General features: G+C 39.0%; 1 protein-coding gene across 50 annotated transcripts in view; it reads left to right on the top strand.

Moving 5' to 3' along the window:
- Nucleotides 1–14,620, top strand: part of scrib (scribble planar cell polarity protein) — a 116,453-nt gene that overhangs the window by 93,275 nt on the left and 8,558 nt on the right. For 22 of the 50 annotated variants that reach the window (XM_073906251.1, XM_073906236.1, XM_068222189.1 and 19 more), the window contains 9 exons: nucleotides 3,321–3,392; nucleotides 4,453–4,500; nucleotides 5,177–5,302; nucleotides 6,361–6,411; nucleotides 9,288–9,447; nucleotides 9,525–9,747; nucleotides 9,968–10,057; nucleotides 10,148–10,330; nucleotides 13,532–13,671. In XM_073906251.1, the coding sequence (XP_073762352.1) occupies nucleotides 3,321–3,392; nucleotides 4,453–4,500; nucleotides 5,177–5,302; nucleotides 6,361–6,411; nucleotides 9,288–9,447; nucleotides 9,525–9,747; nucleotides 9,968–10,057; nucleotides 10,148–10,330; nucleotides 13,532–13,671 (1,093 nt within the window). Of the gene's footprint in view, nucleotides 1–3,320; nucleotides 3,393–4,452; nucleotides 4,501–5,176; nucleotides 5,303–5,913; nucleotides 6,025–6,360; nucleotides 6,412–9,287; nucleotides 9,448–9,524; nucleotides 9,748–9,967; nucleotides 10,058–10,147; nucleotides 10,331–11,131; nucleotides 11,276–13,531; nucleotides 13,672–14,620 lie in introns of all 50 variants that reach the window. The other 28 variants (XM_073906230.1, XM_068222185.1, XM_073906228.1 and 25 more) reach the window with 3 other exon arrangements.

A 14,620-nucleotide genomic window follows, 5' to 3' on the forward strand; every position in this document is an offset into this window, starting at 1 on the left:
AGTAAAAAAAAAATTCCAAAGCTTATCATTGTTATTGATGTATTTTTTTTATTTTTTTTATTGTGATTCGATATAATATTGTTTATTGGCCCAGCTCTGGTGTGATGTGTGATACTTTATTGTTTTGTTTATGATGTCTAGTTTTTCATCTGTGAGGGTCTACAAGTGTTTGATGGCAAGTGTGAGATCTTCCTAACAGATGCTTTCTTATAAACATGCGTTTGATTGGCTTCTGAATGGCTATGAATGGTCAATGTAGACCCATTTATTACACATGCATTCCATACAGTCCGCTGCTCTTATTTAAATGGGTAAGCTCTTGCTAGAGGCCTTTTGAATAGTAAGTATGGGAGTGGTCTGATCAAATGCTATTGGTCTTCTGAAACATTATCAGGTCAAGCTTTACATGTTAGTAGTAGTGCCAAAGGTGAAGCGGTCCAGCTGCTGGCCATTCCAGCAATACTTCTGACAAAATACACACTATTTGCTGGTGCTTGATGTGTAGGGAGGGGGAGGTGGCGGCTGACAGCTGACAGTCACTCAAGCTATTTTAAAATGTACGCTGTGTGCTGATTGGCTGAACGCTTTAACGGTGGGTGTGGCATTTGAGGATGAAGGAACCCTCTAAAGATTTTGACAGTTAAGTTATCTGGAGTCGAGCCGCTAGGAATCTGCTCCTGTCATCTTACTGTGAGTTTAACGCTAAGGTTACTCTGAAACTTTCATAGAGCTTTTCTGTCATTTTTCAGCACTCATTGCTTTTTTACTAACTCTCTGAATGTTTTGTTTTATGTGAGCATTGGTGCATTTTATTTTAAATTTGACAATTAGCAGTACTTAGACATTGACAAAAGTCAGTAAATTGTTTTATGCTAACTACTGCATATAAAAAGAGCTTTACATCACCTAAAGTAAATAAAAATTACCATATTAAGGGTCTTTGTATTAAGTAAAATATGTAATCTGAGCTTTATTTAATTATTATTTACTTAGGCTAAAAATGTTCACAAAGAGACAATATCAGTAATATCTAAAGGACAAAAATACCTGAGTCTGTTTTCTGGGAATGATTAACCTACATAGCAGTAGCAGCTGTTAGCGAAGTGAAGTGAGGAATGGGGAGGGGGTGGACTGCTCTTAGATAGGGAAACACTAGAGCACAGATTTCTGCCTCGTGTGATTTGTGGTATATGAAGAACAGTTTAGTCACGGCTATTTATAGATGAGTCTTTAATCTGCACAGGAGACGCTCAATGTAGTTTTTATCAGTATGAGGCCATTAGATGTATGTCACAGCTTAAGCATCACGTTGTGCTACTAACTGCTGCTGTCTGTGGAGTCATTTGTTTTTTTTTCCTTTGTGAAAACAATATTTCTTACCTAATGTTAATAACAGTACATACATGATTGTATATTGTAGTTAGGGCTTTCTCTCTAGTGTTTTAAGTAGTGCAAATAAGAACTAATTAATGTGGTATCTGTGATTTTTAGACTTTAGTCATCTCCTAAAGCAAGTGTTCATGATGCTGAAAGAGATTTTCAAATCTTGTAGGCCTACTTACATTGGCAAAATGTGGTAATGATAATAATGCTAAAAGAAATGGAATTGTATTATTGTTAACAACTAGAACTATTATTATATAAAAGTGGAGAAATATGTAAATAAGAATGAAATGTTCCACTGAAAACGAACTGAGATGTCTACTAACTTTTCTAAATCTAAAACAAAAATTATGTAGAACATTTTAAGAAGAAAACAAATATGTAGGTCTAACTTTAATATATGCTTAATAAAGACTGCACTGAAACAGAATATGGGCAGTTTTTATTGAATTGATTGATTCAATCTGTCACAGGCCATATCAAGTCTTAAGTCTTTAATAAAGCTCACACAGCTCATTAGTGCAAATGTTCTCTAGGGTTGATTGACTGTCTGCTGTGAGATTTCTCAGGATGATGAGATAGCTGTATTTAGCTCCTCAACTCATCTGAATTGGCCTGACCGCTAGATATTTGTGAGTTTAGCATGGTTGTGATTTTTCTAAGTTCTGCAAAACTAACCCCATCTGTTTCACTCATTGTCGATTTTCTTTCATATTTGATGTGCTGTGATTTTTACGCCGTTTTCGTTTTCCCCATTATTTGCTCTTTCATTAGTCTGTTTTCTTCTCCTTTTTGTCTCCGTCGATCACATTCTGTTCTCTCTTTCTTTCATTCATCAGTTTTCTCCCTCCTTTTCCACATTTGCCAAAATGGAGGCTGCCATGCCGGCTGGCCCCGTAGACCCCCTGGGTTTTGAGAAAGTCCATGCTTCTATGTACCATGTAGAACCTGTTGCCCTCCCTTCATCTCCAATCTGCCCAGCCGCAAGTTCAGCGGCTTCAAAACAGCCCCAAGCTGACTCACGGGACCTGGTCTTAGATCTAGGAATGGCTCAAGAGGAGGAGGAATGTCTTGTGGACTCCCAACCAATCTGCTTTAGTGAAAACCCATTTCTTGTGGCTAACCGCAAGGGCAAAGGCTGCCCACCAGAAGAGCGCATTTTATCAGGGCCACCTGTGGGTTACGGCAAGCATGGGCAGCTGCAGCCCTGGTTGTACAGCAAGGCAAGCAGCCTTGGAGAGTGTTTGTTCTGACTGAGTGTGCTTTATGCTCAAGCATGGTGTGTCATCAGTAGCTATTTAGAGTTAACATGCCACCTCAAATACAAATGCCATCCAAAGAATTGTACGGGAATCTCCATTAGGGTGTCTTTGAAGATATCATTGGGTTGGAGAATTGTTTGACAGAAATGTATTCCATATATACACATTTCATATGTGTAGATAATGGGGTAAGCTAAAAAATGGAGCAGAAAAACCCTTTAATGTGTGTAACTCTGTGGTCTTAAAGCATCTGTATCTTTCCAGAGAAACTGAGAATGCTTTGAATGTGAAATGAACAGGTGCTAAACAAAAAGGGTCAAGGGGTGACCTTGCACCTTAAATACCAAACCACCAAACATACAGAGGAACATAAAGCATTTTGGGTTTTAAAGAGATGTGTAAAATGTTTTCATAGCATGACATGTTCTAGACACTGTGGACGTATGCAGTTTTTATGGCATAAGTGCTTGTTATAAATGATTTGTGGCATGCAGTAGAACACATTTGTCAACTACAGTAAAAAAGATATTAAAAAAGTTACTCTCAAATCAAGGTGAACTGCTTTTAACTGCGTTTTGGATATGATAGACCTCATCTTTTTTTTTTTGAGGAATACCACAGAGCACAAGCAGTTTTTTTTCCATTTGTGATCATATTTGTTTACTTGTATTGCAGGCTTCACCATCTGAGCCTTTCAGGATTGACAGTCCTGTCCGAGATGCTGCACACTCTCCACACAACTCACAGGTCAGTACTTTTTCACAGAGTCTCCCTTAATCTTCATTGTTGGCCCTTTTAATTTCTCATGTATTTTCATTCGGCTGTCACACATTTTTCATGAGGAAGGCAGTGCAGATTTATGCTGGTCTTTTGCATGTTCAAAAGTCTTGTTTGCGTCTCCATCAATTTAGTATTGTGACTGATGGAGATCAACATTTTGATATTTCTCAGCAGTCTCACAAATCTTCCTCTGCGATGCTTGGAAGAGAGGTTCGATATGTAAGTGGGCTGAATAGCCTGCACAAGCTGCTCTTGGCTTTGCATTAGACATTGCAGGGAATGGTGTACAGGCCTGTGTGTTAATAAGCATGTCCTGCTTTTCTTGCTCTAAAGCAGTGAAATGCTTCACTCTTTAGTGTTTTCACAGAACCAAGAAGTTGAGCTTGTAACTACAGCTTTGTTAATTAACACCATGCGTTTGGAAAGTTGATTAAAAATAAGAAGTATAATGTACTGAATAAATATTTGGAGTTAGTTAGACAATTTTTGTGTGTAATAAAATAATACTGAAAAATCTGTTAACACAATATTCTGTTCCGTTATAACTTCTAACAAAAAAAATAACAATATTCTGTCCTTTTATCCAATAGAACAAAATATTGTTATAACTTAAGTTAAAAAAAAATTGAGTTATTTCTCTAATGCCAAAGTTAAAGTTTCAGTCTTTAGTGTTACATGACACATCAGAAATCATTCTAATATGCTGATTTAATGCTCTTAAGAACTATTTAGAATTTAGAATCTAAATAGAAGAAAAAAATCAACCAAGTGGACAGTCTTTGTCACCTTAGGTCAATTTAATAAGTCTTTGGTTATTTAAAGTGTCAAATTTATTGAGAAAAGAAACCTTAATGACACCTTTGAACAGGAGTATATATATATATATATATATATATATATATATATATATATAGTGAATTGAGCTCAATTGTATAGCTACTTTACTGCAAATCCTGTGTGAAAAGGTTTTCCTTTTTCCTCCAGTTGCTACATCTTCACCCTCATGTTTTTGTTTTTTGTGTTTCAGTCAAACATTCATTTCCCTTCAAATGCAAACACCAAGGATAATGCATCAGTGAGTGCCTAAAAGTCTAGAAAATACATAGACTAGAGCAAATACATGATTGATCATATTGATGTTAGTGGTGTAACGAATCACAAATCTCTTGTTTCGGATCACACTACTTTTTTTTTTTCAGTCATGAATCGGTCCATTTTTCAGATCAGAAAAAAGGAGGAGACAAACGTCATATTTGTACAAAATATTACTGCAAAAAACGAACTGATAAAGTGTAAAAATTGAATCTCTGTCAATCAAACGCAGATTTGAATGCAGCGCTTCAAAGGATTAATAAACTTATGCAAATCAGTAATATTTATCATTCATGTTGCATGGGTTTGAATTGAGATCACAATCTTTTAATGTTTAATCATGCAGCTTTACGTTACTAAACAAACAGTGACAGAAAACGCCTTTAATTAGGAAAGCATTCAGGTCCCACCCTAACTTTTTCCGTCATCATTATATTTTACAGGGAGGCCAAAATGCTTTCATAACTTGATTTTTCTGAAGCGGGAGGTGATCTCTCTTTAAAATTATTAATCCATAAGTCACGTGCGTTCCGAACTGTGTGTTGTGATCCGAACAGATCATATATCAACCGTGATCCGTTACACCCCTAATTAATCTAATTTAATTAAATCGGCTGTTGCTAAATTGTTATTGTTAATGTATTTCTCTCTCCTTCTAGACTAAACCTGGTGCCATCCAGCCTCTCTCTCGGGTGCGACCCCCTGTGTCTCCAGCCAGTCAGGATGGCCACAGTAGTCCAAACCCCTTCCAGCATGGCCTCTCTCCCATCAACTCTCAGACCACTGTAAGATCCCTCACCACCGTCTGAACCCTATGAGGCTCCCCCTTCATCCTCCGTTACCAGGCAACAGAATGCCACTGTTGTTTTGTTTTCTCCGAATATATAGATGTATATATTATCCAAGGTGGTGTGATGAGCGCCATGCCAGTTAAAGCCTTACAAATCGCACCATGAGCCAGATCAAAGAAACGGGTTGTTCAGAAAAACCAAAACATATCAACTTTTCAATCACTGCAAGTAACATTGTGCCTGTTTTCTATCAAGACACCTCTTCTGAATTTTTTCCCCCTTTCCCTAATCACATAAACCACATTGTTTGCACAGCAAGGTTTACACTCGCATTATCTCAGGATACCAGTGTAAACCCAGATATTGTCCAGAGTCGTTCGCCCCAGTCGCCATACCCACAGACCACCTCATACTCTCTCTCTCTCTCTCCTCTCCCTCCACCTTTCCATTGACATAAGACAACTGGGCTGCATGCGTTCGAGCCCTGCATTTTCCTCCTGTGTTCTGCCTTTGCTGCTCTGTCTCTCATTGGCTGTTCCATCCTTTTTGTCCTCTGTCTGTTTCTCCACCCTCCGTCCTCAATCCCTCCCCGACCCCTCGTACAGCCTCGTGCCCCATCCCCTGACACACATGAGGAATACCCTATCAATATTAAGCAGGTTTATAAGGCCTTCGCTGCTGTGCCACACTCCCTGGCCGTACTGGAACCCCCTCAGGTAGGACAAAGGCTCCTCCAGGATGTGAGCATGTCGTGGTTTCCCCCCCCATCATCCATATTTCCTGTTTGGGAAGTCTTCCTATTGGACGTTTGTTCCTTCGGGAGCTTGTTTGCTGTCGTTGTGCATGAGTCACCCGTATGGTGGTGTCAAATCCAGGAGCTCATCTCCCAGGGAAACCGATGTGCATCATTTGTCTGTCACTTGATGTTTGATGTTGTTACTCCTTTGCAGTGTGTAAAGTTTGTCCAACTCAGGTCTTGTGAATGGAACTTTTTTTTGTTTGTATAAAATGCATCTTTACTAAATCATCTTTTTTTTTTTGGTTATTTATAGGATCTTTATTCTCCACGGAACAATGTCAGTGCAAAACAGCCATCACCTGAGGTATGTCTTATATTTAGATAATTTGGGATCTAAAATTTTAAAGTGGTAATTTAAGGCTAGAATACACTACATGACTTGTGCACTACCAGGTTTTTGCCCATATTTTCTGTCTGGATGCATCATTGCTAGATTTTGGCTTGTCGGAATTGACTGATCGCACCAAAATTTGCAGTTCAAGGTTTAGACCAGGTGGTCTCAAAAGTCTCAATTCTAAAGGTTCAAAGTGAATTTTTAATCCGTGTCAAAGGTCTAGAAATGTCAGTTATACAAAAACTCCTTTTTAATAAACATTTGCGTACTGTATATAAAGTCCCTTCAAGACGAGTCATTTCACTTGGTGGCCATCTTTGAAATGCCTCTCGGGCAGTATGCCCAGACATTCTGTTTGAATAAGGAAACATTGAATTCTCTAAAACTGCTTGCCTAGCTTATGATTGTATTTCATATTAGGAATCACCAATATAATTAAACAACAACTGTCTCATTAGATTCATTTCTAAATGTCTGAAGCAAACACAATTTGCAGAAACTCATGTCTGGTTTGAGCCCCTCTACCAGAGTATCATAGGCCTATAGCGACTGATGATTGACTTCTGTACTAGAAGGCGGGCTTTATTCTCAATATAGCGATCAATGATCGGCTCCTGTACTCAAAGGCAGGCTTTATTCGCCATATAGACTGTTACACTTTTTCCCATTCAAAACGATACAAGTGACTTGTTGTGTATTCTAACAATTGCAAAAGTGGAAAAACAACAAGTGACAAAATACAGAGCAGTCTTTAGTGTGTACTTGCACTAGGCAATCTGAACCATGCCTGGGCATGTTTGACCCCCATTTCCCGGCTCATTCGACTAGTGTAAGGGCTTCGTACCATGTTTGGGCGCAATTCAATTGGCCAGCCCTGGCCCGGTTGAAAGAGGTGTGCCAGAGCATGGTTCAGTCAGACTCTGGTGCGGTATGCTTGAAATGTGAGTGCAAAGTGTGCCTGAGCATGACACCTGAAGACACAATGTCACCTTAAAGCACTTTTTTTATTTGGATTTTTTAATCATTCTTACTTTTCAATGAACACAAACCATCATAGTTTATCAAAGGCCCAAACCCCTCGCTGCATGTCAGCTGATGCATGCAGCACAAGGGCTTTTATGATCATTTATGAGCATATAAAGTTCAGCTAAATATTTGACTGTCACTGCATCCCAAACAACAAAAGTAATATAACTGAGCGATAGCACTTCTCTTCCTGCTTTCCATCTTTAAAAAACGGGGGTTTTTTTGGGTTTTTTTTTACTTAATTTATTTTGTCATCTTTGCTTTATTGGAAACTAATTCCGCTCGATGTAGTAAAGAATGTTGCCACCATCGCCCCAAAAGACAAAAAAACACTATTATGATTACAAGTTTACCATGCATTTTTTAAAGTAGTAAATCCACACTTGTAATCCCTTACACACACACTGTATGGTGCTTTTGAAATAATAAAATTCAATGGAGGTGCGTCTATTCGGATAATTTGAGAAGCCCTGCTATAGACCCCGATTCTATCCATTCAGAGAATATTAAACATGCATTTTGGCATAATCCCAATTAAATTTTTTCTGACAGGGTGTTCAAGTGACATTTAAAAGTATGTTGTGGAACTGCTACACAGTCATTTTTATAATGGATTACAGATAGCCAAATTTAGCATTTTTTTTTCTTATCTTTTTTTTAAGCATGACAGTAAAACATTAACACTGTTAATGATGTATTAAAATATGTGCTTGTTTGTTGTAAGCATTTGTAATAATGGCAAAAAAGTAACTTGTGTATCTCCTTACTTTCGTGTGCAGTCTCAGTTTCAAGGGCTATCTAGCCCTTCCCCTTAGCCCTACGCATTCAAAATTAAGAGCATTGGGACAGCCCTAGCCCTTTACATGACAAAATGAGGAGTAGGGGTAAGGGGAAGAGCTAAGGGGTAGAATTGGGATTGGGCTTGGGCTTTTATCTTCACAAACATCATCCTTTTAGGGAGTAGTATGAGCAGGAAAATTCAGACACTTCAATTGCATTCATCAGCCTTTAATAGAGGTGAATGTTTCTCTGTTCAGTTTTTAAACATCATTTTGAATGTTAAGTGTAGATGCTCTAATGTTCTTAGTAGTAAAAATAGTTTTTCAGACTCCACAAGTCATGTAGTGTATTCCAAACATTCACCCACAAGGTCTTTTTTTCTGTGTGACCCCTAAGCCTTATTCAATGTGTACTGACTCACCACAACAAATAAGTAGAACTCTGTATTCCTTGTGTGCTGATATATTGTACCTGATGGCAGTTTCAGCCTGAGCTGAATAATGAAGTGTTTATGGATGAGTGTGATGGTGAGGGCAGTGGTCCTCGTCCCTCCCTCTTATCTGACCGCAGCGAGTACAGAAGCCTGGCAGCTGTGCCACGCCTGTCTCGCCCTTCAGTGGAGCCAAAGGTACCATCGTCTCCAGCAGAAGCACTCTGACACTGGATGCTCTTCAGCTTGAGTGGTGGTGGTGCGGGTGTACAGGTCGCTTCCAAAATCGTTTTGCAGCATGTTTTTCAGTCAAGTATGGAAACGTGATCAATCAATGTTCTGTTTGAATCAATGCGGTTATTGTTGGTGAGAAAGAGGCTTCAGGAGAGCAGTAATTACAATATTTTTATTTTAGCAATGACAGCACATTAAGCAATCACTGCATTATGATGGTGGTGGATGGAAGATTTGCTTCTTTTGTGCTATTGCTCACTTCTTGTCTGAATTTCAGATCTTTATGGGAGCTGCTCGTGCATGTCAAAGGCATGTCAAATTTGGGTGCTTGCTAGACGGTGTTTACTAAACTGTTTTCCACTTTTCTCTCTGCCAGACCCCTTCGCCTCTGGGTAGGCACAGTCCAGAACAGCGCTCCTTCAAAGACAGACAAAAGTATTTCGAGATCGATGTGAAGCAACAGACTCCAGACAAACCCAAACCTCGCATCTCACTGGTGGGAGAAGATGACCTGAAGAAAATGAAGGAGGAAGAAGGTTTGTGTTTGTTTGGTTGTCAGTCTTACTTTTGTCAAATTTGAGTCATGCTCAATCATCTGAATGTCGTTCCTCAGCAAAGCGAATTGAACAGAGGGCGCGAGAGTTCATGTTGGATGAAGATGAGGAGGAGGAAGAAGAGGATCTTGCCAAGCAAGTGGCACATATGAAGGCTCACGGAAAGGTTGTTCTTGATGGTGTGGAGTACAAGGTAGAGAGCTTGGGTTCCCCGACTTCACGGCAGTGTGCCACACCACCAAACTATAGTGCCACACCACCCAGCCACTGCGGAAGCTCAGGGTGAGCTACTCTCAGAGCTGCTGATTTATTTGTTGTGTTCCAGATGTGTTTGTTTGTTTGTTTTGTTTTGTTTTAGAACACAAACTGAACATCAGTAATCAGTGGTTCTCAAAGTAGTGGTTGGGAATCATATATATATATATATATATATATATATATATATATATATATATACTATTTCTTATAAAATAATGAAGTAAATGGTATACCGTTTTTTCAGTCCTTCCTCTATCGACGGTAAAGGAGACTCCCAGCGTAATTCAGTGGAAGACAGTTTCAGACTGGAGCAGAGACCCAATTCTATGACCGGGTGAGTAAAGCTACTGTAATACTAAACAGCTGAGTTTTGTGGTTCTCCTGTACATTTGAAATATGCCTGACACAGTGTTTACCACAACAGATTGATCCCAGTTTATCCCGGTGAATCTGCGGCTCCCATCCGGACGGCCAAAGCCGAGCGCAGGCATCAAGATCGATTACGCATGCAGAGCCCAGAGCTCACTGTCGCTTTGGACAAGGAGCTGTCGCCTGCTGAAAAACGAGCCCTGGAGGCAGAGAAGAGAGCCATGTGGAGAGCAGCCAGGTATGAAAACAGTGTAAAACTGCCAGATGGGGAACAGTTGTCTTTCCAGTCTCCTCCTGTAATCTCTGCTTCTGGTGCCTTAATCTCATCTTTTTACTCCAGTCTCCAAGTAAACGCTTACTCTACCCTTAATGACCAGGGCTTTCAAAGACATTTTCTCAATATTAACTGTACATTACTGGTGAAAGGTTTGGAGGATTTTTTAAGAAGCCTCTTCTGCATTTTAAAAATCCTGTAAAAGTGTTAAATATTATTCAATGTAGGTTAAAAAGTCATTTAAAGCATCATTCTGCGTCACTCCTCTTGTCATCTTTGTCACAGGATCCTTCAGAAATCATTCCTCTTTTGTATATCATTTGGTTGTGACATGAACCAAATATAAAAATAGTTTTTTAATTGGAAACTGTGATTATGAATAAACAATGCTAAAAATCTGCTTTAAATCACAGCAATGAATATAAACTGCACTCGATAAGAAATGGGTCATAAATTGGAAATATTTCATCATTTTACAATAGTGTTTTCCTTTTTTTGTAATGAAATTGATGCAGGCTTGCTGAGCTGATTGGCTTCTTTAAAATCTTTTTGAACTTTTCATGTAGTATTTGTTTTATTGTAACACATACTCAACTTGTAAATGTGTCTTTGATGTCTCTGACTCTAAATGTAGGCCTTCCTTTCTTAATCTCTACTGTCTGTTTCAGAGTGTTTCCTTTCATCTGTGCTCCTTCCTCTCTTCCCTTGTCTTTGTGTGTGTTATCGTCCTCTATCCTCTCTGCTTTCTTACTTGCTGCTCTAAAGGCCTTATGGCTTAGAGGAGGACGTAAGGCAGTATGAGCAAGACCTGGCTAAGCGGCTCTACCAGTCCCGTGTGAGGGCATCACTGGGCAGCGCTGCAGCCCCTGCCTCTTCCTCCTGCTCCTCTTCCTCTTCCTGTCAGCCCAGGTCTGCCCTTCACAGCCAGAAAGCATCATGGGGGCTTTAGTTCTGATGCTTTACACCGCTTGGGGTGCTTGTGGACGTTTTATAGTGTGCAAAGGATGAACTATATTGTAGTGGCTTTTTCTGAACAGTGAATGAGCCCTACAAAAACCCACCGCTGCTTCTGCACGTGTGCCTCTTTTTTTTTTTTTTTTTTGTAGCACCACTTTTTCTTTCTGCTCGCTCACTTCTGCCTCCCATCTGTGTCTCAGTAAAGGACCCATATTGTTCTAACAACAAGCGTGTTTTTGCCACTCTTGCAGTTGTTTTTATTAGAGGTGCACTGACGCTCAGTTTTACAGTAAGTGCTGCTGCTATAAGTCACTAGAGTATGTACCAACCATCTCCCCATAATAAGCACCAAGTGCTTCGTATAAAATAATACCACAGTAATGACCAGTTGTTTAAAAGTTACTTAAAAGTTAAAGGACCTTGGGATTGTGGAATGCTTATTGTGTCTATGAATGAACTTTACTGTATATAAGTAAACCGGAACCCGTTTCAATGGTGTAAAGGCATCGTTTACCCAAAATTAAGTCATGGGACTGTCTTATATTATTCACCAAATCTTATTGTATGCACTTGTGCTATGAATGTGCTGTGCCACATTCTGTCATTTTTTGCATCTATTTTTTTGGTTGCTGAACCCTGCCAAGAAGAGCATGAGCTGGTGCCAGTTGCAGAAACGTATCCACTATGTTAAGACTCTCAAGAGCGTCGCACACCGGATGCTCCATGCCACACAGCGACATGCGTTTTTTAACTTCTAAACAGATTTTTTTATCAGGCCCAGCTTAGACTCAGGACACATTGTTCATATATCTGCCGCGTCACCGAGCGCCATCTAAATTAATTCATACTAAGTAACATTTGAATGTGCGCAACTGTTGTGTAATACTTTCAACTGTGATATGTGCACCGTATTGCAGTGTTGGGCCTTAAAAACAGGTACAAATGCAAATAAACAAAGATTTAAACAACAAAATAGCATGTTGCTTGAAGAGCTGCGTTGAGTCTATGTTTGCAGTATGGTGATGGTTGAAAATGTGCCCCACCGTCGACGAGAAACAGTGCTCAAAGCAAATTAAAAGTCTGTCAATGCATTGTGCCTGCTTATGCAGGTATTGGATCAGGGTGGGGCCAATCATCTGGTGTGCGACACTCTTCAGTGTGTCCAAAATCCCATACTTCCCTACTATATAGTATGTAAGAAACAATATGTAAGACAAGTAGGATGTCTGAATTCATAGTATTCAGAAAAACCATAGGCTAGAAGTACTCGGATGACCTACAAGTTCCTTGGTCGCTCTACAGTCCCTAGCGAATATAGAATTCTCTACTGACTTGAGATGCACCAAAATAAAAATTCTGTGTCTAAACCAACAATTGTGAATGCTATTGGCTGAAAACCAAAAATGCTTTGTAATTATTTTAATTCACCTAATATAAAGTCATTTTTTGCTGTAAAAAGCACTTTTAATTTAACTTAAATATTCACTTATTTTTTCCTTATTTAAATCAGCATAGAGTCAATCATTTTACTTGATACAGTTTATCAAGTATAATGCACAGAACTGTCTGCCAGGATATTATTTGAGGGGACTTTGCTTTTTCCGTGAGCATGTGTGGTACATGCATTGATATGTATGGGTAAATGAGCTGAATTGCCACAGTGGAAAATTTACTTTTATGTGAGTTGAGAGAATGATTTCCAGAACAGGAAGAACTCTGTGGTTCACCAGTAAAAGACTACAGTAGTGTTGTTTGCATCAAACTCTCTTGTGTAGCTTGATTCTTTATCTGGTGCGCTGATCTTTTCTATACATTTTTACAGTTTAACCTAATGATCTGCACACTTTAAATATTTTACTTATTTTACATTCTTGTTGAACAAAACCACAAACGTTTCTTCCTCAGTATGTCATGTATGTAAATTTCGTGTCCCAAAAATGTTAAATAAAAAAACTTTAAAAATATATAAGTGAGTGTGTATCAGTAGGTCACCAGTAAAAGAGACCATCACTCGGTGCATCTCTAGCTTGTGTGATTCCTTCTCATAACTTCTGCACATTTCTAACAGTCGGGTCATTAAATTAACTTGTTCTGTATTGACTAATCTGTGTGTACTGCTTCTCTGCGCATCTTTCATCTGTCGTCCCGTCTCTCTGTGCACTTCTTCTTTCACTCCGTGAGTTTCATTGTGTCCCACTGTTTTCCCAGGATGAAGTCTTTAGAGCAGGACGCTTTGAAGGCTCAGATGGTCATTGCCAAGTCTAAAGAGGGCAAGAAGCGAGGAACCCTGGATCAGCTGTCAGAGTCCCCATCCCCTGCACCCACACCCTCTCCAACACCAATGGAAGGTGATCACCTCATTTACCTCCTCCCGATTTCTATCAAAAAGCCTTTTAAGTGATCCAAACACTGATATTTTCACATGGTATTTAACATATTGTGTTAAAATGGAGTTTTACACCATACAGAACCTGTATTTAGCATTGTCTGCTTGTAAACTGTCTGGTGAAAATATCTTGTTGGCGCTATATTATGTAAATCTGCATATACCTTGGCATAGCTGAGTAACATTGTTACATAACAATGTAATGACATGGCTTGAGCCTCAAACACCATTGTTTCTTTGTTCTACTATAAAAAGCTGATGCAAAACAGGCCAGTTATGCAGACCGTTACATTGCACATGTGCTCAATGATACTGCATACTCACCCCAACCTGCATTTGATTTGCCACAATGTTTCCTATCCGCTTGTTAAGTGTGACATCACGTGAATCAGCCTTACAGGTCCAAGTGACATCAAACTGTATGGGGAGACTCAACAAATGGTAATAATAAACGTTTACAAAATGATGTAATACTTACAAAAATCTTGATTGCTACACTTTAAAAAATGCAGGGTTCCAAATAGTTCATGTTGACCCAACACAAATCGATTAAGTTAACTTAACACTTTTATCAAATCTATGTAGATTAAACATAAAAAATTAAGTTGTAAAATTATATGTTGGTGTCTGTGAATTCCAGAGACTGTTGTGTACACCATAATTTTATATAAAATATGACTAAAAAGTGGCCATACACAAATGTTTTCTCAATTCAAATGAGTAGTGGCTTAGACTCGGCAACAGTATTTCATATGTCACAGATATGTCACGACTTAACAAGCGGATTGAGATTACAACAATGATCATTACGTTTAGATTAATTTTACTATGTAAGGGACTATGTATGGGTTTTTGAAAACGAAAGAGGCAGAGAAACTAAAGCCCACTATGCTACACCATATCTTTACATT

This window comes from Danio rerio, chromosome 7 (assembly GCF_049306965.1).
Source record: "Danio rerio strain Tuebingen ecotype United States chromosome 7, GRCz12tu, whole genome shotgun sequence".
In the NCBI taxonomy this organism is placed as follows: Eukaryota; Metazoa; Chordata; class Actinopteri; order Cypriniformes; family Danionidae; genus Danio; species Danio rerio.